The sequence below is a fragment of the Agelaius tricolor genome, unplaced genomic scaffold (genome assembly GCF_023055355.1).
Source record: "Agelaius tricolor isolate 1412-34295 unplaced genomic scaffold, bAgeTri1.0.p SCAF_100, whole genome shotgun sequence".
NCBI classification, from domain to species: Eukaryota; Metazoa; Chordata; class Aves; order Passeriformes; family Icteridae; genus Agelaius; species Agelaius tricolor.
The window spans coordinates 290,273-316,000 of NW_027269360.1; the positions used below are offsets into that span (position 1 = coordinate 290,273).

Sequence of the window (25,728 nt, forward strand, 5' to 3'; positions counted from 1 at the left end):
GTCGCTGCTGGCACTGCAGTGGCGGAGCTCGATGCTGCCACTGTAAAACTCCCGCATTTCCTCTAAAAAATCCCAAATTTCCCCTCAAAAATCCCGCATTTCCCTCAAAAATCCCAAATTTTCCCTCAAAAATCCCTAATTTATTCCAATATTTCCACTTTTTCCCACAAAATTTCCCAATTTTTCCCTTTTCCAGGGCTTTTCCCGCCCTGCAGTCACTGCTGGCACTGGAGCTGCCGCCTGCTGTAAAACTCCCGCATTTCCTCCAAAATTCCCAAATTTCGCACAAAAAAATCCTAAATTTCTCCCAAAAATCTCAAACTTTCCCTCAGAAATCCCCAATTTATTCCAAAATTTCCATTTTTTCCCTTTTCCAGAGCCATTTCCCGCCCTGGAGTCGCTGCTGGCGCTGCAGTGGCGGAGCTCAGCGCTGGAGCTGCCGCCCGCTGTCGTTCTCCCTCCCGGCCATTTGGTGGCGCTGCTGCGCTCGCTCCGTCTCCAGGAGGGGCTGCGGGAGCTGCGCCTGCGCAGTGCGGCCATGGCGGAGCCGGCGCTGAGGGAGCTGGGGCAGAGCCTGGGCGGCCTGGCCGGGCTGGCGCGGCTGGCGCTGCCCAATGCGGGCATTGGAGCGCACGGGATCCGCAGCCTCTGCCAGGCGGGAGCGGCCCTGCAGGTGAGGGGGGGGAAAATGGCGTCGAAATCGGCTCAAAAATGAGGAAATAGGGGGAAAAAATGGGAAAAATCCCCCCGAAAATGGGGAAAATAGCGCGAAAAATAGCGCGAAAAAATGGTAAAAATCCCCCCGAAAATGGGGAAAATAGCGCGAAAAATAGCGCGAAAAAATGGTAAAAATCCCCCCGGAAATGGGGAAAATAGCGCGAAAAATAGCGCGAAAAAATGGTAAAAATCCCCCCGAAAATGGGGAAAATAGCGCGAAAAATGGCGCGAAAAAATGGTAAAAATCCCCCCAAAAGTGGGAAAAGTAGCGCAAAAAATGGCGCGAAAAAAATGGTAAAAATCCCCCCGAAAATGGGGAAAAATAGCGCGAAAAATGGCGCGAAAAAATGGTAAAAATCCCCCCGGAAATGGGGAAAATAGCGCGGAAAATGGCGCGAAAAAAATGGTAAAAATCCCCCTGAAAATGGGGAAAAATAGCGCGAAAAATGGCAAAAATGCCCTACAGAATCAAGGAAAATGTCTCACAAAAATCACGGAAAAACCCTAAAAATCTAAAAAAAAAAAAAATCACAAAAAATCCCCTAAAAATGGGAAAAATAGCACAAAAATCAAAGAAAATATCCCACAAAAAGTCCCCCAAAACCACAGAAAACACCCGAAAAATCTAAAAAAATGACAAAAAAATCGCCTCAAAAATGGGAAAAATCCACCCAAAATCAGAAAAAATGTCGCAGAAAAAGTCCCCCTAAAATCACAGAAAACACCCTAAAAATCTAAAAAAATCACAAAAAATCCCCCCGAAAATGGTAAAAATAGTGCGAAAAAATGGCAAAAATCCCGCCCAAAAAATGGCAAAAATGCCCCCAAAAATCAAGGAAAATGTCCCACAAAAATCCCCAAAAGAACCCAAAAATCAAAGAAAAAAACCCTAAAAATCTAAAAAATAATCACAAAAAAATCCCCTAAAAATGGGAAAAATAGCAAAAAAAAAAAAAAATCAAGGAAATATCCCACAAAAAGTCCCCAAAAAAATCACAGAAAACGCCTTAAAAATCTAAAAAAAATCCCCTCGAAAATGGCAAAAATAGCACAAAAAATGGGAAAAAATCACCAAAAAAAATCCCCCCAAAAATGGGGAAAATAGCGCGGAAAATGGCGTGAAAAATGGCAAAAATGCCCCCAAATATCAAGGAAAATGTCCCACAAAAAGTCCCCAAAAGAACCCAAAAATCAAAGAAAAAAACCCTAAAAATCTAAAAAAAAAATCACAAAAAATCCCCTAAAAATGGGAAAAATAGCACAAAAAAATCAAGGAAAATATCCCACAAAAAGTCCCCAAAAATCACAGAAAACACAGTAAATATCTTAAAAAAAATCACCAAAAAATCCCTTCAAAATGGTAAAAATAGCGCAAAAAAAAAGGAAAAAAACCACCCAAAACAATGGCAAAAATAGCCCAAAAATTCAAAGAAAATGTCCCACAAAAAGACCCCAAAAATTCCTAAAAAATCACAGAAAACTCAAAAACAAATCTAAGAAAAAATCCCCCCCCAAAATGGAAAAATTAGCAAAAAAAAATCACCCCAAAAATAGCGCAAAAAAAGGCAAAAATGCCCCAAAAAATCAAAGAAAATGTCCCATAAAAAGTCCCCAAAAACCACAGAAAGCGCCTGAAAAATCTAAAAAAATGACAAAAAAATCCCCTCAAAAATGGCAAAAATAGCACAAAAAATGGGAAAAAATCACCAAAAAAAATCCCCCCAAAAATGGGGAAAATAGCGCGGAAAATGGCGCGGAAAATGGCAAAAATGTCCCATAAAAAGTCCACCAAAAAGCACAGAAAACACACTAAATATCTAAAAAAAATCACAAAAATTGTCCTGGAAAATGGGAAAAATAGCACAAAAAATGGGAAAAAAAATCACCAAAACAAAATCCCCCCAAAAATGGGGAAAATGGCGCGAAAAATGGCAAAAATGCCCCAAAAAATCAAGGAAAATGTCCCACAAAAATCCCCAAAAGAACCCAAAAATCCAAGGAAAAAACCCTAAAAATCTAAAAAAAAAATCACAAAAAATCCCCTAAAAATGGGAAAAATAGCAAAAAAAATCAAGGAAAATATCCCACAAAAAGTCCCCAAAAATCACAGAAAACACAGTAAATATCTTAAAAAAAATCACCAAAAAATCCCTTCAAAATGGTAAAAATAGCGCAAAAAAATGGGAAAAAAACCACCCAAAACAATGGCAAAAATAGCCCAAAAAATCAAAGAAAATGTCCCACAAAAAGTCAACAAAAATTCCTAAAAAATCACAGAAAACTCAAAAAAAATCTAAGAAAAAATCACAAAAATTCCTCCAAAAATGGGAAAAAAAGCACCAAAAAAAGGCAAAAATGCCCCAAAAAATCAGAAAAAATGTCCCATAAAAATCCCCAAAAATTCCTAAAAAAATCACAGAAAACTCCAAAAAAAATCTAAAAAAAATCACAAAAATTCCTCCAAAAATGGGAAAATTAGCAGAAAAAAATGTCAAAAAAAGCCCAAAAAAATGGCAAAAATAGCACAAAAAATCGAAAAAAATGTCCCATAAAAATCCCCAAAAATTCCTTAAAAAAATCACAGAAAACTCCAAAAAAAAATCGAAAAAAAATCGCCGCAAAAATGGCAAAAATAGGGCAAAAAAAATGGGAAAAAAGCACCAAAAAATGGCAAAAATACCCCAAAAAATCAGAAAAAATGTCCCATAAAAATCCCCAAAAATTCTTAAAAAATCACAGAAAACTCCAAAAAAAATCGAAAAAAAATCCCTGCAAAAATGGCAAAAATAGGGCAAAAAAATGGGAAAAAAAGCACCAAAAAATGGCAAAAATCCCCCCAAAAAATCAGAAAAAATGTCCCATAAAAATCCCCAAAAATTCTTAAAAAATCACAGAAAACTCAAAAAAAATCTAAAAAAATCACAAAAAAATCCCCCCAAAAATGGCAAAATTAGCAGAAAAAAATGTCAAAAAAAGCCCAAAAAAATGGCAAAAATAGCACCAAAAATCGAAGAAAATGTCCCACAAAAAGTCCCCAAAAATCACAGAAAACACCCGAAAAATCTAAAAAAAAATCACAAAACAATGCCCTCAAAAATGGGAAAATTAGCAGAAAAAAATGTCAAAAAAGCCAAAAAAAAAGGCAAAAATCCCCCAAAAAATCAGAAAAAATGTCTCATAAAAATCCCCAAAAATTCCTAAAAGAATCACAGAAAACTCAAAAAAAAAATCTAAAAAAAGTCACAAAAAAAAACCCCAAAATGGGAAAATTAGCAGAAAAAATGTCTAAAAAAGCCAAAAAAAATGGCAAAAATAGCGCAAAAAATAGAAAAAAATGTCCCACAAAAAAACCCCAAAAATCACAGAAAACACTGGAAAAATCTAAAAAAAATGACAAAAAAATTCCTTCAAAAATGGGAAAATTAGCGAAAAAAATGGCAAAAATGCCCTCAAAAAATCAAAGAAAATGTCCCACAAAAAGTCCCCAAAAATCACAGAAAACACACTAAAAATCTTTTAAAAAATCACCAAAAAATCCCTTCAAAATGGTAAAAATAGCGCAAAAAAAGGAAAAAACCACCCAAAAAATGGCAAAAATAGCCCAAAAAATCAAAGAAAATATCCCACAAAAAGACCCCAAAAATCACAGAAAACACCTTAAAAATCTAAAAAAAATCACAAAAATATCCCACCAAAAATGGCAGAAATAGCAGAAAAAATGGGAAAAAAGGCACCAAAAAATGGCAAAAATCCCCCAAAAAATCAAAGAAAATGTCCCCCAAAAAGTCCCCAAAAATTCCTAAAAAATCACAGAAAACTCAAAAAAAAACCTAAAAAAAAATCACAAAAAAATCCCACCAAAAATGGCAAAAATAGAGCAAAAAAATGGCAAAAATGCCCCAAAAATTTGGCATCCATTGGTCACTCAGTGGTCACTCATTGGTCACTCATTGGTCACTCAATGGTCACTCATTGGTCACTCATTGGTCACTCTGTGGTCACTCTGTGGTCACTCAGTGGTCACTCCTGGTCACTCATTGGTCACTCATTGGTCACTCATTGGTCACTCTGTGGTCACTCTGTGGTCACTCAGTGGTCACTCCTGGTCACTCATTGGTCACTCATTGGTCACTCATTGGTCACTCTGTGGTCACTCTGTGGTCACTCATTGGTCACTCATTGGTCACTCATTGGTCACTCAATGGTCACTCATTGGTCACTCATTGGTCACTCTGTGGTCACTCTGTGGTCACTCATTGGTCACTCATTGGTCACTCATTGGTCACTCATTGGTCACTCTGTGGTCACTCTGTGGTCACTCATTGGTCACTCATTGGTCACTCAGTGGTCACTCAGTGGTCACTCAGTGGTCACTCAGTGGTCACTCACGGTCACTCAGTGGTCACTCAGGGTCACTCATGGTCACTCATTGGTCACTCATTGGTCACTCATTGGTCACTCAGTGGTCAGTCTGTGGTCACTCAGTGGTCACTCTGTGGTCACTCATTGGTCACTCTGTGGTCACTCTGTGGTCACTCATGGTCACTCATGGTCACTCTGTGGTCACTCATTGGTCACTCTGTGGTCAGTGGTCACTCAGTGGTCACTCTGTGGTCACTCTGTGGTCAGTGGTCACTCATTGGTCACTCAGTGGTCAGTCTGTGGTCACTCAGTGGTCACTCAGTGGTCACTCTGTGGTCACTCTGTGGTCACTCATGGTCACTCTGTGGTCACTCCTGGTCACTCATTGGTCACTCATTGGTCACTCATTGGTCACTCAGTGGTCACTCTGTGGTCACTCTGTCGTCAGTGGTCACTCAGTGGTCACTCAGTGGTCACTCTGTGGTCAGTGGTCACTCATTGGTCACTCTGTGGTCAGTGGTCACTCTGTGGTCATTGGTCACTCCTGGTCACTCATGGTCACTCATTGGTCACTCTGTGGTCAGTGGTCACTCAGTGGTCACTCATTGGTCACTCTGTGGTCACTCATTGGTCACTCTGTGGTCACTCATTGGTCACTCTGTGGTCACTCAGTGGTCACTCATTGGTCACTCTGTGGTCACTCATTGGTCACTCTGTGGTCACTCATTGGTCACTCAGTGGTCACTCTGTGGTCACTCATTGGTCACTCTGTGGTCACTCATTGGTCACTCAGTGGTCACTCTGTGGTCACTCATTGGTCACTCATTGGTCACTCATTGGTCACTCTGTGGTCACTCAGTGGTCACTCATTGGTCACTCTGTGGTCACTCATTGGTCACTCAGGGTCACTCATTGGTCACTCAGTGGTCACTCAGTGGTCACTCATTGGTCACTCTGTGGTCACTCATTGGTCACTCAGGGTCACTCATTGGTCACTCATTGGTCACTCTGTGGTCACTCATTGGTCACTCATTGGTCACTCATGGTCACTCATTGGTCACTCATTGGTCACTCTGTGGTCACTCATTGGTCACTCAGTGGTCACTCTGTGGTCAGTGGTCACTCCTGGTCACTCATTGGTCACTCCTGTTCACTCCTGGTCACTCATTGGTCACTCTGTGGTCAGTGGTCACTCATGGTCCCTCATGGTCACTCTGTGGTCACTCATTGGTCACTCAGTGGTCACTCAGTGGTCACTCAGTGGTCACTCATTGGTCACTCAGTGGTCACTCTGTGGTCAGTGGTCACTCATTGGTCACTCTGTGGTCAGTGGTCACTCTGTGGTCACTCATGGTCATTCATTGGTCACTCTGTGGTCACTCATTGGTCACTCATTGGTCACTCATTGGTCACTCAGTGGTCACTCAGTGGTCACTCAGTGGTCACTCATTGGTCACTCAGTGGTCACTCTGTGGTCAGTGGTCACTCATTGGTCACTCTGTGGTCAGTGGTCACTCTGTGGTCACTCATTGGTCACTCATTGGTCACTCATTGGTCACTCATTGGTCACTCATTGGTCACTCAGTGGTCACTCAGTGGTCACTCAGTGGTCACTCATTGGTCACTCAGTGGTCACTCTGTGGTCAGTGGTCACTCATTGGTCACTCTGTGGTCAGTGGTCACTCTGTGGTCACTCATGGTCATTCATTGGTCACTCTGTGGTCACTCAGTGGTCACTCCTGGTCACTCTGGTCCCTCTCAGTCCCTGCAGGTCCTGGATCTCAGCCTGAACCCTCTGGGTCCCCCTGGTGGCCGCGCTCTGGCGGCGCTGCTGGGGCTGTGCCCGGCCCTGCTCTCGCTGGACCTGCGGGGCTGCGGCCTCACCGAGGCCTTCCCCATCCCGGGTGAGCAAAATGGGAAAAAACGGGGATAAAAACGGGGATTTTGGGAAAAAAATGGGGATTTTTGGGGGTAAAAAATGGAAATTTTGATTGGGATTTGATTGGGAGTGGTGACTCTGTGGTCACTGTGAATGTCCAGGGCTGCGGCCTCACCGAGGCCTTCCCCATCCCAGGTGAGGAAAAATGGGGATTTTTGTGGGGAAAATTGGGGATTTTGGGAAAAAATGGGGATTTTGGGGAAAAAATGGGGATTTTTGAGGTTAAAAATGAAATTTTGGGGGTAAAAAATTGGAATTTTGAGTGGGATTTGATTGGGAGTGGTCACTGTGAATGTCCAGGGCTGCGGCCTCACTGAGGCCTTCCCCATCCTAGCTGAGAAAAAAAAAGGGAATTTTGAGGTGAAAAATGGGGATTTTGGGAAAAAAATTGGGACTCTTAGGGTAAAAAATGGAATTTTGGGGAAAAAATGGGAATTTTTGGAGTAAAAAATTGGAATTTTGATTGGGTTTTGATTGGGAGTGGTCACTCTGTGGTCACTGTGAGTGTCCAGGGCTGCGGCCTCACCGAGGCCTTCCCCATCCCAGGTGAGGGAAAATGGAGATTTTGGGGGGAAAAACGGGGATTTTGGGGAAAAAATGGGGATTTTAGGGTAAAAAAATGGGATTTTTGGGGTAAAAAATTGCGGTTTTGGGGTAAAACTTTGGAATTTTTATTGGGATTTGATTGGGAGTGGTCACTGTGAATGTCCAGGGCTGCGGCCTCACCGAGGCCTTCCCCATCCCAGGTGAGGGAAAAAGGGGATTTTGGGGTGAAAAATGGGGATTTTGGGAAAAAAAATGGGACTCTTAGGGTAAAAAATGGAAATTTTAGGCTAAAAAATGGGATTTTTGGGGTAAAAAATTGGAATTTTGATTGGGATTTGATTGGGAGTGGTCACTGTGAATGTCCAGGGCTGCGGCCTCACTGAGGCCTTCCCCATCCCAGGTGAGGGAAAATGGGGATTTTGGGGGGAAAAACGGGGATTTTGGGGAAAAAAAGGGGATTTTTGGGGTAAAAAATGGGATTTTTGGCATAAAAAATGGAAATTTTGATTGGGATTTGATTGGGAGTGGTCACTCTGTGGTTACTGTGAGTGTCCAGGGCTGCGGCCTCACTGAGGCCTTCCCTGTCCCAGGTGAGGGGAAAATGGGGATTTTTGGGGGAAAAAACGGGGATTTTGGGAAAAAAATGGGGATTTTTGGGGTAAAAAATGGAAATTTTGGGGTAAAAAATTGGAATTTTGAGTGGGACTTGATTGGGAGTGGTGACTGTGAATGTCCAGGGCTGCGGCCTCACTGAGGCCTTCCCTGTCCCAGGTGAGGGGAAAATGGGGATTTTGGGGGAAAAAACGGGGATTTTGGGAAAAAATTGAAACGTTTAGAGAAAAAATGGGGATTTAGGGTAAAAAATGGAATTTTGGGGAAAAAATTGGAATTTTTGGGGTAAATAATTGGAATTTTGATTGGGATTTGATTGGGAGTGGTGACTGTGAATGTCCAGGGCTGCGGCCTCACTGAGGCCTTCCCCATCCCGGGTGAGGAAAAATGGGGATTTTGGGGTGAAAAATGGGGATTTTGGGAAAAAAAATGGGAATTTTAAGGTAAAAAAAGAATTTTTGGGGTAACAAATGGAATTTTTGAGGTAAAATCATGGAATTTTTATGGGGGTTTTATTGGGAGTGGTCGCTCTGAATGTCCAGGGCTGCGGCCTCACTGAGGCCTTCCCCGTCCCAGGTGAGGGGAAAATGGGGATTTTGGGGTGAAAAATGGGGGTTTTAGGAAAAAAATTTTGACTTCTAGGGAAAAAATGGGGATTTAGGGTAAAAAATGGTATTTTTGTGGTAAAAAGTGGAATTTTTGGGGTAAAAATTTGGAATTTTGATTGGGTTTTGATTGGGAGTGGTGACTGTGAATGTCCAGGGCTGCAGCCTCACTGAGGCCTTCCCCATCCCAGGTGAGGGAAAATGGGGATTTTGGGGTGAAAAACGGGGATTTTGGGAAAAAAATGGGGATTTTTGGGGTAAAAAATGGGATTTTTGGGGTAAAAATGGAATTTTTTGGGGTAAAAAATTGGAATTTTGATTGGGATTTGATTGGGAGTGGTCACTGTGAATGTCCAGGGCTGCGGCCTCACTGAGGCCTTCCCCATCCTAGCTGAGAAGAAAAAGGGAATTTTGAGGTGAAAAGTGGGGATTTTGGGAAAAAAATTGGGACTCTTAGGGTAAAAAATGGAATTTTGGGGAAAAAATTGGAATTTTTGGGGTAAAAAATCAGAATTTTGATTGGGATTTGATTGGGAGTGGTCACTGTGAATGTCCAGGGCTTCGGCCTCACTGAGGCCTTCCCCATCCCTGGTGAGGGAAAATGGGGATTTTTGGGGGAAAAACGGGGATTTTGGGAAAAAATAGGATTTTTGGGGTAAAAAATGGATTTTTGGGGTAAAAATGGAATTTTTGGGGGGTAAAAAAATTGGAATTTTGATTGGGATTTGATTGGGAGTGGTCACTGTGAATGTCCAGGGCTGCGGCCTCACTGAGGCCTTCCCCATCCTAGCTGAGAAAAAAAAGGGAATTTTGAGGTGAAAAATGGGGATTTTGGGAAAAAAATTGGGACTCTTAGGGTAAAAAATGGAATTTTGGGGAAAAAATGGGAATTTTTGGGGTAAAAAATTGGAATTTTGATTGGATTTTGATTGGGTGTGGTGACTCTGTGGTCACTGTGAGTGTCCAGGGCTGCGGCCTCACTGAGTCCTTCCCCATCCCAGGTGAGGGAAAATGGAGATTTTGGGGGGAAAAACGGGGATTTTGGGAAAAAAATGGGGATTTTTGGGGTAAAAAATGGAATTTTTGAGGTAAAAATGGAATTTTTTGGGGTAAAAAAATTGGAATTTTGATTGGGATTTGATTGGGAGTGGTCACTGAATGTCCAGGGCTGCGGCCTCACGGGGCCTTCCGCATCCCAGGTGAGCAAAAAATAGAGATTTTGGGATGAATAATGGGGATTTTGGGAAAAAAATAGGAATTTTAGGGAAAAAAATGGGGATTTTTGGGGTAAAAAATGGAAATTTTGATTGGGATTTGATTGGGATTGGTCACTCTGTGGTCACTGTGCAACTCCAGGGCTGCGGCCTCACCGAGGCCTTCCCCATCCCGGGTGAGGAATAATGGGAATTTTGGGGGGAAAAAGGGCAATTTTGGGAAAATAAAATGGGGATTTTGGGCAAAAATTGGGGATTTTTGGGGTAAAAAATTGGAATTTTGATTGGGATTTGATTGGGAGTGGTCACTCTGTGGTCACTGTGAATGTCCAGGGCTGCGGCATCACTGAGGCCTTCCCCATCCCAGGTGAGGGAAAATGGAGATTTTGGGGGGAAAAACGGGGATTTTGGGAAAAAAATAGGATTTTTGGGGTAAAAAATGGAATTTTTGGGGTAAAAATGGAATTTTTGGGGTAAAAATGGAATTTTTGGGGTAAATAATTGGAATTTTGATTGGGATTTGATTGGGAGTGTTGACTGTGAATGTCCAGGGCTGCGGCCTCACCGAGGCCTTCCCCATCCCAGGTGAGGGGAAAATGGGGATTTTGGGGTGAAAAATGGGGGTTTTAGGAAAAAAATTTTGACTTCTTGGGAAAAAATGGGGATTTAGGGTAAAAAATGGGATTTTTGTGGTAAAAAGTGGAATTTTTGGGGTAAAAATTTGGAATTTTGATTGGGTTTTGATTGGGAGTGGTGACTGTGAATGTCCAGGGCTGCGGCCTCACTGAGGCCTTCCCCATCCCAGGTGAGGGAAAATGGGGATTTTGGGGTGAAAAATGGGGATTTTGGGAAAAAAAATGAGACTTTTAGGGAAAAAATGGAGATTTAGGGTAAAAAATGGAATTTTTGGGGTAAAATATTGGAATTTTTTGGGTAAAAAATTGGGATTTTGATTGGGAGTGGTCACTGTGAGTGTCCAGGGCTGCGGCCTCACTGAGGCCTTCCCCATCCCAGGTGAGGGAAAATGGGGATTTTGGGGGAAAAACGGGGATTTTGGGAAAAAAATGGGGATTTTTGGGGTAAAAAATGGAATTTTTGAGGTAAAAAATGTAATTTTTAGGGGAAAAAATGGAATTTTTGAGGTAAAAGGATTTTTTGGGGAAAATGGAATTTTGGGGGAAAAATTGAATTTTTAGGGCAAGAAAAATGGAATTTTTGGGGTATAAAATGGAAATATTGGGGTAAAATTGAATGTTTGGGGGAAAATTTCACTTTTGGGGGGAAAATGGAATTTTTGGGAGAAAAATGGAAACTTTGGGGTAAAAAAGGAAATTTTAGGATAAAAAATGGAATTTTAGGGAAAAATGGATTTTTTGAGGGAAAAATGGAATTTTTGGGGATAGAATGGAATTTTTTGGGGAAGTAGCTGCCATTTAGGGAAAAATATTGGAATTTTGGGTGAAATTGGGATTTTTAAATTATAAAAAAGGGAATTTTGGGGCAAAAAAATTGGGAAGTTGGGGGGAAAATTTTGGAAAAACTTGCAATAATTTCGGGGGAGTAAAAGGGGAATTTTGGGCAGTAAAATTGGGAATTTAGAGAAAAATGGGAATTTAGGGGGGAAGAAAGGAATTTTGGGGAAAAACCTGGAATTTTTTTTTAGAGAAAAAAGGGAATTTTTGAGGAAAAAATAATTTGAATTTTTGGGGGAAAAATCCTGGAAATCTTTTGGGGAGAAAAGGAAAATCTGAGGGAAAAAATTTGGAATTTTTTGGGGGGAAAAAGCCCCAAAATTTTGGGCGAAAATTAATAATTTTGGGGAAAAGATCAGGAATTTAGGGGAAAATATTGGAAGTTTGGAAAAAAACGGAATTTTGGGGAAAATGGAAATTTTGGAGGAAAAATCCAGGAATTTTTTGGGGAAAAATTTGGAATTTTAGGGGAAAAATATTGGAATTTTTGGAAAAAATCTGGGAAAAATCCTAATAATTTTAGAGGGAAATGGAAATTTTGGGTGGAAAAATGGGAATTTGGGGGGGAAAAATCTGGGAAATTTTTTGGGGAAAAAGGAAAATTTTAAGGAAAAAAAAAAATTTGGAATTTTGGGAATAATTCTGGGAATTTTGGGGCCGAAAATGGGAATTTGATGGGAATTTTGGGGGGGGAATTGTGGGAATTTTGGGGAAATTTTGTGGGAATTTGGGGAAAAATTTGGGAATAATTCTGGGAATTTTGGGACGAATTTTGGGGAAAAATTTGGGAAGAATTCTGGGAATTTTGGGACGAATTTTGGGGAAAAATTTGGGAAGAATTCTGGGAATTTTGGGACAAATTTTGGGGGGAAATTGTGGGAATTTTGAGGATAAAATTTGGGAATAATTCTGGGAATTTTGGGAAAAAATTGGGAAGAATTCTGGGAATTTTGGGAAAATTTTATGGGAAATTGTGGAAATTTTGAGGATAAAATTTGGGAATAATTCTGGGAATTTTGGGAAGAATTTTGGGACAAATTCTTGGAATTTTAGGACGAATTTTGGGTGAAAAAATGGGAATTTGATGGGAATTTTGGGGGAAAATTGTGAGAATTTTGGAAAATTTTATTGAAAATTTTGGGGAAAATTTGGGAATAATCCTGGGAATTTTGGGCCGAATTTTGGGAATAATTCTGGGAATTTTGGGGCCGAAAATGGGAATTTTGGGGGGAAAATATTGGGAATTTTGGGAAAATTTTATGGGAAATTGTGGGAATTTTGGGGATAAAATTTGGGAATAATTCTGGGAATTTTGGGAAAAAAATTTGGAATAGTCCTGGGAATTTTGGGACGAATTCTGGGAATTTTAGGAAGAAAACTGGGAATAATCCTGGGAATTTTGGGACTAATTTTGGGGCCAAAAATGGGAATTTGATGGGAATTTTGGGGGGAAAATTGTGGGAATTTTGGGAAAAATTTGGGAATAATTCTGGGAATTTTGGGACGAATTTTGGGGGAAAATTGTGGGAATTTTGAGGATAAAATTTGGGAATAATTCTGGGAATTTTGGGAAAATTTTATGGGAAATTGTTGGAATTTTGGGGATAAAATTTGGGAATCATTCTGGGAATTTTGGGGCCGAAAATGGGAATTTTATGGGAATTTTGGGGGGAAAATATTGGGAATTTTGCAAAAATTTTATGGGAAATTGTGGGAATTTTGAGGATAAAATTTGGGAATAATTCTGGGAATTTTGGGACGAATTTTGGGGCCGAAAATGGGAATTTTGTGGGAATTTTGGGGGGAAGTTGTGGGAATTTTGGTACAAAATTTTATGGGAATTTTTGGGAAACAATTTGGGAATAATTCTGGGAATTTTGGAAATAATTTTGGGACGAATTTTGGGTGAAAAAAATGGGAATTTTATGGGAATTTTGGGACAAAACTGTGAGAATTTTGGAAAATTTTATTGAAAATTTGGGGGAAAATTTGGGAATAATCCTGGGAATTTTGGGACGAATTTTGGGAATAATTCTAGGAATTTTGGGAAGAATTTTGGGGCCACAAATGGGAATTTGATGGGAATTTTGGGGGAAAATTGTGGGAATTTTGGGAAAATTTTATGGGAAATTGTTGGAATTTTGGGGATAAAATTTGGGAATAATCCTGGGAATTTTGGGAAAAAAATTGGGAATAGTCCTGGGAATTTTGGGACGAATTTTAGGAAAAAAACTGGGAATAATCCTTGGAATTTTGGAACTAATTTTGGGGCCAAAAATGGGAATTTGATGGGAATTTTGGGGGGAAAATTGTGGGAATTTGGGGAAAAATTTGTGGGAATTTGGGGAAAAATTTGGGAATAATTCTGGGAATTTTGGGATGAAATTTGGGGGGAAGTTGTGGGAATTTTGGGACAAAATTTTATGGGAATTTTTGGGAAAAATTTTGGGAATAATTCTGGGAATTTTGGGAATAATTTTTGGACAAATTCTTGGAATTTTGGGACGAATTTTGGGTGAAAAAATGGGAATTTTATGGGAATTTTGGGACAAAACTGTGAGAATTTTGGCAAATTCTATTGAAAATTTTGGGGGAAAATTTGGGAATAATCCTGGGAATTTTGGGACGAATTTTGGGAATAATTCTAGGAATTTTGGGAAGAATTTTGGGGCCACAAATGGGAATTTGATGGGAATTTTGGGGGGAAAATTTTGTGGGAATTTGGGGAAAAATTTGGGAAGAATTCTGGGAATTTTGGGACGAATTTTGGGGGGAAATTGTGGGAATTCTGAGGATAAAATTTGGGAATAATTCTGGGAATTATGGGAAAAAATTTGGGACGAATTTTGGGGCCCAAAAATGGGAATTTTGGGGGGAAAATCGTGCGAATTCTGGGAAATTTTTTTGGAAAATCACGGGAATTTTGGGACAAACTTTGGGAATAATCCTGGGAATGTGCCCTGGTGGCAGAGACGTCCCCTCTGCGGGCGCTGGCCCTGTCCTACAACCCCCTGGGCCGGGCGGGGCTGCGGCAGCTCCTGAGGACGATCCCGGCGCGGGGCCTGCGCAGCCTGGAGCTGGCATCGGTCACCGGAGGGGACAACAGAGGGGACAGCAGAGGGGACAGCAGAGGGGACATCGGCAGGGACGTGGCCGAGTACCTGCAGCAGGTATGGGGACATTTGGGACATTGGGAATGTTGGGGACATTGGGAGGACATTGGGGACATTGGGGGTGATGGGGATATTGGGGGGGATTGGGGGGATTTGAGCTATTGGGGACATTGGGGGGATTGGGGACATTGGGAGGACATTGGGGATGTTGGGGACATTGGGAGGACATTGGGGATGTTGGGGACATTGGGAGGACATTGGGACGTTGGGGACGTTGGGGACATGGGCAGGGAGGTGGCCGAGTACCTGCAGCAGGTCTGGGGACACTCGGGGACATTGGGAATGTTGGGGACATTGGGAGGACATTGGGGACACTTAGGGGGATTGGGGACATTGGGGACATTGGGGGTGATGGGGACATTGGGGGTGTTGAGGACACTCGGGGACATTGGGAACACGTGGGGGGATTGGGGACATTGGGGCAATTGCGGATGTTGGGGACACTCAGGGGGACTGGGGACATTTAGGGGTGTTGGGAACATTGAGGACATTGGGGACATTGTGGGGACTGGGGACATTGGGGGAATTGGGGACGTTTGGGACATTGGTTGATGTTGGGGACATTTTTATGTTTGGGACATTGGGGACGCTCAGGGGGACTGGGGACATTGGGAATGTTGGGGACATTGAGGGTGTTGGGGACATTGGGGACATTGGGAATGTTGGGGACATTGGGAGGACATTGGGGATATTGGGGGGGATTGGGGGAATTTGAGATATTGGGGACACTGGGGGGATTGGGGACATTGGGAGGACATTGGGGATTTTGGGGTCATTGGGAGGACATTGGGACGTTGGGGACATGGGCAGGGACATGGCTGAGTACCTGCAGCAGGTCTGGGGACACTGGGGACATTGGGGACATTGGGGGTGATGGGGACATTGGGGGGATTGGGGGGATTTGAGACATTGGGGACATTGGGGGGATTGGGGACATTGGGAATGTTGGGGACATTGGGAGGACGTTGGGGATGTTGGGGACATTGGGAGGATGTTGGGGACATTGGGGACATGGGCAGGGATGTGGCCGAGTACCTGCAGCAGGGATTGGGGACACTCGGGGACACTGGGAATGTTGGGGACATTGGGAGGACATTGGGGTATTGGGGGTGCTGGGGATATTGGGGGGGATTGGGGACATTGGGAGGACATTGGGGATTTTGGGGTCATTGGGAGGACATTGGGGACATGGGCAGGGATGTGGCCGAGTACCTGCAGCAGGTCTGGGGACACTCGGGGACATTGGGGACACTCAGGGGGACTGGGGACACTGGGGGGATTGGGGACATTGGGAGTGCTGGGGACATTTGGGACATGAGGGACCTTAGGGGTGTTGGGGGCAATGGGGGCCCATTGGGGACAATGGGGGGACATTGGGGGTGTTGGGGACATTTAGGGGTTTTGGGGACATTGGGGGATGTTGGGATTTGGGGACATTGGGGACAAGAAGAACATTTGCAGTTTTGGGGACACTGGGGGGATTGGGGACATTTGGAGCGTTGGGGACACTGGGAACGTTGGAGACATTTGGGGGTGTTGGGAACATGGGGGACATTGGGGACACTCAGGGGGACTGGGGACATTGGGGACATTGGGAATGTTGGGGACATTGGGAATGTTGGGGACATTGGGGACATGGGCAGGGAGGTGGCCGAGTACCTGCAGCAGGTCTGGGGACATTGGGGACACTCAGGGGGACTGGAGACGTGGATGGGTTGGGGATGTTGGGGACACTCAGGGGACCTGGGGACACTGGGAACGTTGGAGACATTTAGGGGTGTTGGGAACATGGGGGACATTGGGGACATTGGGAGTGTTTGGGACACTGTGGGGACTGGGGACGTTTGGTGGCGTTGGGGACATTTTGGTGTTGGGGACATTGGGAGTGTTGGGGACATTGTGGGGATCAGGGACATTTGGGACATTGAGGTTGTTGGGATTTGGGGACTTCAGCAATTTTTGGGGACATTTGGAGCAATTGGGGACTTTTGGAGGGATTGGGGACATTGGGGACACTCAGGAGGTCTGGGGACATTGGAGGGACATTGGGGTTGTTGGGAATGTTGGGGACATTTGGGACATTGGGGACATTGGCACCATGGATGACGCTGGGGACATTGGGGACACTCAGGGGACATTGGGGACCTTGGGGACATTGGGGACTTTGGGGACTTTGTGGGACATTGGGGTTGTTGGGGACATTGGGGACACTGGGGACCTTGGTGACATCAGGGACCCTTTGGGCCATTGTGGGCGGTTCTGGGTGACCCTGGTGACCTTGGTGACCCTGGTGACGTCACCGGTGTCACCGCACTGTCCCTGCCAGCCCGGCTGTGCCCTCTGTCACCTCTCGCTGGCCGGGAACCACCTGAGGGACGGGGACATCGATGAGCTGGCACGGTGAGGGGACACCTTGGGGACACCGCGGGGACACCCCGGGGACACCGCGGGGACAGCCTGGGGACATTGGGGACACCTTAGGGACAGCAGGGACACATTGGGGACATTGGGGACACCCTGGGGACACCGGGGACACCCCGGGGACACCTTGGGGGGACATTGGGGACACATTTGGGACAGCGGGGACACCTTGGGGACACCTTGGGGACATTAAGGACACCTTGGGGACACTGGGGACACCCCAGGGACACCCCAGGGACAGCAGGGACACCTTGGTGACACACTGGGGACACCCTGGGGACACCCCAGGGACACCTTGGGGACATTAAGGACACATTGGGGACACCTTGGGGACACCCCAGGGACACCTTGGGGACAGTGGGGACACATTGAGGACACCCTGAGGACACCTTGGGAAAACCCTGCGGACAGCGGGGACACCTTGGGGGGACACCTTGGGGACATTGGGGACACCCCAGGGACACCCTGGGGATATTGGGGACAGCATGGGGACAGCGGGGACACCCTGGGGACACCCTGGGGACATTAAGGACACCTTGGGGACACCCAGGGGACACCATGGGGAGACCTTGGGGACACCCTGGGGACACATTAGGGACAGCGGGGACACCCTGGGGACACCCTGGGGACACCCTGGGGGACACCTTGGGGACACTGGATACACCCTGGGGACACTGGGGACACCTTGGGGACACCCCGGGGACACCTTGGGCCATTTAGGGTCATTTTGGTGCCACTTTGGGGCCATTTGGTGACAAGCGGTGCCATTTTGGGTCATTTTGGGGTCATTTGGGGGCCAATTTTCCCCATTTTGGGTCATTTTGGGGCACTTTGGTCCCTTTTGGTGCCAATTTTTGGCACCATTTTGGTGCCAATTTTCTCCATTTTGTGCCATTTTGGGCCATTTTGATGCCGATTTTCACCATTTTTAACCTTTTTAGGCCATTTTGGTGCCAATTTCCCCCATTTGGGGCCATTTTGTTGCCAATTTTCACCATTTTGCCCCATTTTGGTGCCATTATGGTCCCATTTTGCCCCATTTTATTGCAAATTTTCCCCATTTTGGTGCCATTTTTCCCAATTTTTCCCCAATTTTCCCCATTTTGGTGCCATTTTCCCCATTTTTCTCCCATTTTGTTGCCAATTTGCCCCATTTTGCCGCCATTTTTCCCCATTTTCCCCATTTTGGTGCCATTTTTCCGTGTTTTGGTGCCATTTTGGTTCCAATTTTCCCCCATTTTTACCCAATTTTTCCAAATTTTTCCCCATTTTGGTGCCAATTTTCCCCATTTTCCCCCATTTTGGTGCCAATTTTCCCCCATTTTGCCCCATTTTGCCCCAATTTTCCCCATTTTTTCTCCCATTTTAGTTCCATTTTTCCCCATTTTTTCCCCAATTTTCCCCATTTTTGTGCCATTTGTTGCCAATTTTCCCCATTTCGTTGCCAATTTTCCCCATTTTTCCCCATTTTGGTTCAATTTTTCCCCAGTTTTTCCCCATTTTCCCCATTTTTGGTGCCTTTTCCCCCCATTTTGCCCCATTTTGGTGCCAATTTTCCCCATTTTTCCCCATTATTTTCCCATTTTGGATCCAATTTTCCCCATTTTTTCCCATTTTTTCCCCATTTTTCCCCATTTCCCCCAGTTTGGTGCCATTTTGTTGCCATTTTTCCCCCATTTTTCCCCATTTTGTTGCCAATTTTCCCCATTTTCCCCCATTTTCCCCCAATTTTTCTCCCATTTTCCCCCATTTTTCCCCCATTTTGAAGCCAAATTTCCCCATTTTCCCCCATTATTCCCCCATTATTCCCCCATTTTGCCCCATTTTCCCCATTTTGCCCCATTTTTCCCCATTTTGCCCCATTTTTTCCTCATTTTTTCTCCCATTTTCCCCCATTTTGATGCCAATTTTCCCCCATTTTGCCGCCATTTTGGTTCCATTTTCCCCCATTTTGGTGTCAAATTTCCCCATTTTCCCCCCATTTTGGTGCCAATTTTCCGCATTTTTCCCCCATTTTCCCATCAATTTTCCCCATTTTTTCTCATTTTTCCCCATTTTGCCCCATTTTTTCCCAATTTCCCCCCATTTTCCCCCATTGCAGGGCCCTCCCCGCCTGCCCCTCGCTGCTCTCCCTGGATCTCTCGGCCAATCCCGGCCTCGCTTCCGGGAGCTCCTGCAGGGGCTGGGCCGGAGGGGGCCTCATTTTGATGCCAATTTTCCCCATTTTCCCCCATTTTCTCCCCATTTTCTCCCCATTTTCCCCCTTTTTCCCCCATTTTGCTCCATTTTTTCCTCATTTTTTCCCATTTTTTGTCCCCCATTGCAGGGCCCTCCCCGCCTGCCCGTCCCTGCTCTCCCTGGATCTCTCGGCCAATCCCGGCCTCGCTTCCGGGAGCTCCTGCAGGGGCTGGGCCGGAGGGGGCCTCATTTTGATGCCAATTTTCCCCATTTTCCCCCATTTTCCCCCCATTTTCCCCCAATTTCCCCCATTTTGTTGCCAATTTTCCCAATTTCCCCCATTTTTCCCCCATTGCAGGGCCCTCCCCGCCTGCCCCTCGCTGCTCTCCCTGGATCTCTCGGCCAATCCCGGCCTCGCTTCCGGAACCTTCCGGGAGCTCCTGCAGGGGCTGGGCCGGAGGGGGCGGGGCCTGGAGCGGCTCGGCCTGGCCGGTGAGGGGGGGGAGAAAATAAATGGGGAAATTGGGGGAAAAAACGGGGAATTTGGGCAAAAATGGGGAATTATTGGGGAAAATGGGGATTGGGGGGAATAGGGGGGAATTTGGGGGGAAAAATGGGGATTTTGGGAATAATATTGGGGGAATTTTGGGGAAAAAATGGGGATTTTGGGGGGGAAAATGGGGATTTTGGGGGGGAAATTTGGCGAAAAAATGGGGAAATATGGGGGGAAAATGGGGAATTTTGAGGTAAAAAATTGGGAATTTGGGGGGAAAATGGGGAAATTTGGGGTAAAAATGGGGAAAATTGAGGGAAAAATTGGGAAATTTGGGCAAAAAAGGGGAATTTATTGGGGAAAATGGGGATTTTGGGAAAAATTGGGGATTTTGGGGGAAAATTGGAGGGAAAAATTGGGGATTTTGAGGTAAAAAATGGGGAAATTGGGCAAAAAAGGGGAATTTATTGGGGAAAATGGGGATTTTGGGAAAAATATTGGGGGACTTTGGGGTAAAGAACGGGGATTTTGGGGAGGAAAATGGGGAATTTTGGGGGGAAATTTGGGGGAAAATGGGGAAATTTGAGGTAAAAAATGGGAATTTTGAGGTAAAAATGGGGAATTTTGGGCAAAAATGCAGAAAATTGGGGAAAATTGAGGGAAAAATCTGGAATTTGGGGAGAAAAATTGGGGATTTTGGGGGGAAAATTGGAGGGAAAATGGGGAAATTTGAGGTAAAAAATGGGGAATTTTGGGCAAAAATGGGGAATTTATTGGGGAAAATGGGGATTTTGGGGTAAAAATGGGGATTTGGGGGAAAAAACGGGGAATTTGGGCAAAAAAGGGGAATTTATTGGGGAAAATGGGGAATTTGGGGTAAAAAATGGGGAATCTGGGGGGAAATATGGGGATTTTGGGGGGGAAATTTGAGGTAAAAAATTGGGAATTTGAGGTAAAAATGGGGAAAATTGAGGGAAAAATGGGGAAATTTGGGGAAATAATGGGGGAATTTGGGGTAAAAATGGGGAATTTGGGGGGAAATGGGGAAAATTGAGGGAAAAGGGGAATTTTGGGTGGAAAATGGGGGATTTTGGGGGAGAAATTTGGCGGAAAAATGGGGAATTTGAGGTAAAAATGGGGAATTTTGAGGTAAAAAATAGGGAAATTTGAGGTAAAAAATGGGAATTTTGAGGTAAAAAATTGGGAATTTTGGGCAAAAAGGGGGAAATTTGGTAAAAAATGGGGAAAATTGAGGGAAAAAATGGGGATTTTGGGAAAAATATTGGGGGAATTTGAGGTAAAAAAATGGGGATTTTGGGGGGAAAATGGGGAATTTTAGGGGAAATAATGGGGAAATTTGGGGGAAAAATGGGAAAATTTGGGGGGAAAATCTGGGATTTGAGGTAAAAAATGGGGAATTTTGAGGTAAAAATGGGGATTTTGGGAAAAATATTGGGGAAATTTGAGGTAAAAAATGGGGATTTTGGGGGGAAAATGGGGAAATTTAGGGGAAATAATGGGGAAATTTGGTGTAAAAATGGGAAAATTTGGGGGGAAAATCTGGGATTTGAGGTAAAAAATGGGGAATTTTGAGGTAAAAATGGGGATTTTGGGGAAATATTGGGGATTTTTGGGGGAAAATGGGGAATTTTGGGGGAAATGGGGAAATTTGGGGGGAAAATGGGGAAAATTGAGGGGAAATTTGGCGAAAAAATGGGGAATTTGGGGGAAAAATGGGGAATTTGAGGTAAAAAATTGGGAATTTGGACAAAAATGGGGAATTTTGGAGGGAAAAATGGGGAAAATTGAGGGAAAAATTGGGAAATTTGGGCAAAAAAGGGGAATTTATTGGGGAAAATGGGGATTTTGGGAAAAAAATTGGGGATTTGGGGGGAAAATTGGAGGGAAAAATGGGGAATTTGGGGGGAAAAATTGGGGAAGTTTGGGGGAACAAATGGGGATTTTAGGAAAATAATGGGGAAATTCGAGGTAAAAAATGGGAATTTTGGGGGAAATATTCGGGATTTGGGGGAAAAATGGGGATTTTGGGGGGAAAATGAGGATTTTGGGAAAAAAATTGGGAATTTTGGAGGGAAAAAATGGGGATTTGGGGAAAAAATGGAGATTTTGGGGGGAAAATGGGGATTTTGGGAAATAATGGGAATTTTGGGGAAAATGAGGATTTTGGGGGGAAAATGCTGGAATTTGGGGGAAAATTTGGGAATTTTGGGGGGAAATTGGGATTTTTGGGGGAAAATGGGGATTTTGGGCAAAAATGGGGAAATTTGGGGAAAAAAGGGGATTTTGGGGGGAAAATGGGGATTTTTGGGAATAAAAACTAATTTGGGGGGAATTTTGGGGGAAAATTGGGAATTTGGGTGAAAAATGGGGATTTTGGGGGGAAAATTGGGATTTTTGGGGGGAAAAATTGGGAATTTTGGGGGGAAAATTGGGAATTTTGCGGGGATTATTGGATTTTTTAGGAATAAAACCTAATTTGGGGGGAAAAATTGGGGATTTTGGTGGAAATGTTGGGAATTTTGGGGAAATCCTCAGAATTTGGGGTAAAAATTCCAAATTTGGAGAAATCATTGAGAATTTCTGGTTAAAAAATCTGAATTTTGGGGGGTAAAAAATCTGAATTTTGGGGTAAAAAAATCTGAATTTGGGGGGTAAAAAAAATCTGAATTTTGGGGTAAAAAAATCTGAATTTGGGGGGTAAAAAAATCTGAATTTTGGGGTAAAAAAATCTGAATTTGGGGGTAAAAAAATCTCAATTTTGGGGGGAAAAAAGCCCAAAATTTTGGGAAAAAAGCGAATTTTTCCCAAAAATTCCCAAAATTCCCAAAAAATTCCCAAAAAATCCCCAAAATTCCCAAAAATTCCCGGAATTCCCCCAGGATGCGGCCTCGGGGAGGTGGAGCTGGAAGGAGCCAGGGGCAAAATCCGGGAGCTGAGGCTGCCAAGGAGGAAAGGATGGAGTGAACTGGGATGAACTGGGATGGACTGGGATGAACTGGTTTGGATTGGTTTGAACTGGTCTGGACAGGTCTGAACTGGTTGGGACTGGTTTGAACTGGTTTGGATTAGTTTGAACTGGTTTGGACTGGTTTGAACTGGGATGGACTGGTTTGAACTGGTTTTAAATGGTTTGGATTTGTTTGAACTGGGATGAACTGGTTTGGACTGGTTGAACTGGTTTTAAATGGTTTGGACTGGTTTGAACTGGGCTGAACTGGTTGGGACTGGTTTGGACTGGTCTGAACTGGTTTGCACTGGTTTGGATTGGTTGGGACTGGTTTGAACTGGTTTGGGCTGGATTGAACTGGTTTGGACTGGTTTGAACTGGTTTAAACTGGTTTGGAATAGTTTGGATTGGTCTGGACTGGTTTAGACTGGTTTGAACTGGGATGAACTGGTTTGGACTGGTTTGAACTGGTTTGGATTGGTTGGGACTGGTCTGAACTGGTTTGGACTGGTTTGGATTGGTTTGGACTGGTTTGAACTGGTCTGGACTGGTTTGGACTGGTTTGAACTGGGATGAACTGGTTTGGATTGGTTTGAACTGGTTTGGACTGGTTTGAACTGGGTTGAACTGGTTTTAAATGGTTTGAACTGGTTTGGATTGGTTGGGACTGGTTTGAACTGGTCTGGGCTGGATTGAACTGGTCTGGATTGGTTTGGAATGGTTTGGACTGGTTTGGACTGGTTTGAACTGGGATGAACTGGTTTGGATTGGTTTGGACTGGGCTGAACTGGTTGGGACTGGTTTGAACTGGGATGAACTGGTTTGGATTGGTTTGAACTGGGATGGACTGGTTTAAACTGGTTTGGAATAGTTTGGATTGGTCTGGACTGGTTTGGATTGGTTTGAACTGGTTTGGACTGGTTTGAACTGGTTTTAAATGGTTTGGACTGGTTTGAACTGGGCTGAACTGGTCTGAACTGGTTTGGATTGGTCTGAACTGGTTTGAACTGGTTTGGACTGGTTGGGACTGGTTTGAACTGGTTTTAAATGGTTTGAACTGGTCTGGACTGATTTGAACTGGGTTGAACTGGTTTTAAATGGTTTGAACTGGTTTGGACTGGGCTGAACTGGTTGGGACTGGTTTGGACTGGTCTGGACTGGTTTGAACTGGGTTGAACTGGTTTGAACTGGTTTTAAATGGTTTGGATTGGTTTGAACTGGTTTGGACTGGGATGGACTGGTTGGGACTGGTTTGAACTGGGCTGAACTGGTCTGAACTGGTCTGGACTGGTCTGGACTGGTCTGAACTGGGAATGACACCAAGAAACATTGAGAAAATAAAGGAAATTTTCACAAAATTTTGAAGAGTTTTGGGAATTTTCTCATCCAATTTATTCCAAATTTCTGGAGGCTCCAGTTTGAACTGGTCTGAACTGGTCTGGACTGGTTTGAACTGGTCTGGACTGGTTTGGACTGGTTTGAACTGGGAATGACACCAAGAAACATTGAGAAAATAAAGGAAATTTTCACGAATTTTTGGGAATTTTCTCATCCAATTTATTCCAAACTTCTGCTGGCTCCAGTCTGGACTGGTCTGAACTGGTCTGGACTGGTCTGGACCGGTCTGAACTGGTCTGGACTGGTCTGGACTGGGAATGGCTCCAGTTTAATCCAATATCAATGAGAAAATAAAGGAATTTTTCATGGATTTTGGAGATTTTTGGGAATTTTCTCATCCAATTTATCCCAAACTTCTGCTGGCTCCAGTTTGAACTGGTCTGAACTGGTCTGAGCTGGTCTGAACTGGTCTGGACTGGTCTGAACTGGTCTGGACTGGTCTGAACTGGGAATGACACCAAGAAATATTGAGAAAATAAAGGAAATTTTCACAGATTTTGGGGATTTTTGGGAATTTTCTCATCCAATTTATTCCAAACTTCTTCTGGTTCCAGTTTGGACTGGTCTGAACTGGTTTGAACTGGTCTGAACTGGTCTGGACTGGTCTGAACTGGGAATGGCTCCCAGTTTAATCCAATATCAATGAGAAAATAAAGGAATTTTTCATGGATTTTGGAGATTTTTGGGATTTTTCTCCTCCCATTTATTCCAAACTTCTGCTGGCTCCAGTTTGAACTGGTCTGAACTGGTCTGGACTGGTCTGGACTGGTCTGAACTGGTCTGGACTGGTTTGAACTGGGAATGACACCAAGAAACATTGACAAAATAAAGGAAATTTTCACAAATTTTGAAGATTTTTGGGAATTTTCTCATCCCATTTATCCCAAACTTCTGCTGGCTCCAGTTTGGACTGGTCTGAACTGGTTTGAACTGGTTTGGACTGGTCTGAACTGGTTTGGACTGGTTTGGACTGGGAATGGCTCCCAGTTTAATCCAACATCATTGAGAAAATAAAGGAATTTTTCACGAATTTTTTGGGATTTTCTCATCCAATTTATTCCAAACTTCTGCTGGCTCCAGTTTGGACTGGTTTGAACTGGTTTGAACTGGGAATCACATCAAGAAACATTGAGAAAATCAAGGAAATTTTCATGAATTTTTGAAGATTTTTGGGATTTTTCTCCTCCCATTTATTCCAAACTTCTGGAGGCTCCAGTTTGAACTGGTCTGGACTGGTCTGAACTGGTCTGAACTGGTCTGGACTGGTCTGAACTGGTCTGAACTGGTTTGGACTGGTCTGAACTGGGAATGGCTCCAGTTTAACCCAACATCAATGAGAAAATAAAGGAATTTTCACGAATTTTTGAAGATTTTTGGGATTTTCTCATCCAATTTATTCCAAACTTCTGCTGGCTCCAGTCTGAACTGGTCTGAACTGGTCTGGACTGGTCTGGACTGGTCTGAACTGGTTTGAACTGGTTTGAACTGGGAATGACACAAAGAAACATTGACAAAATAAAGGAAATTTTCACAAATTTTGGAGATTTTTGGGAATTTTCTCATCCAATTTATCCCAAACTTCTGCTGGCTCCAGTTTGAACTGGTCTGAACTGGTCTGAGCTGGTCTGAA

General features: G+C 43.8%; 1 protein-coding gene and 1 long non-coding RNA gene across 2 annotated transcripts; one reads left to right on the forward strand and one right to left on the reverse strand.

The window, feature by feature from the left end:
* The first annotated feature begins 389 nt into the window (after nt 1-389).
* LOC139586006 (tonsoku-like protein) lies at nt 390-25,386 on the forward strand. Its single transcript, XM_071419131.1, has 6 exons — nt 390-673; nt 6,842-6,983; nt 14,438-14,637; nt 16,967-17,040; nt 19,598-19,731; nt 22,633-25,386. Exons 1-6 carry the CDS (start codon nt 539-541, stop codon nt 22,725-22,727), a joined length of 780 nt encoding a protein of 259 aa, XP_071275232.1. The 5' UTR covers nt 390-538; the 3' UTR covers nt 22,728-25,386.
* On the reverse strand, nt 5,684-6,773 carry LOC139586010 (uncharacterized). The gene is made up of 2 exons (XR_011677427.1): nt 6,428-6,773; nt 5,684-6,185 (listed from the first exon to the last, which is right to left on the reverse strand). It is a non-coding gene; the product is annotated as an uncharacterized lncRNA (long non-coding RNA).
* Nucleotides 25,387-25,728: the final 342 nt, after the last annotated feature.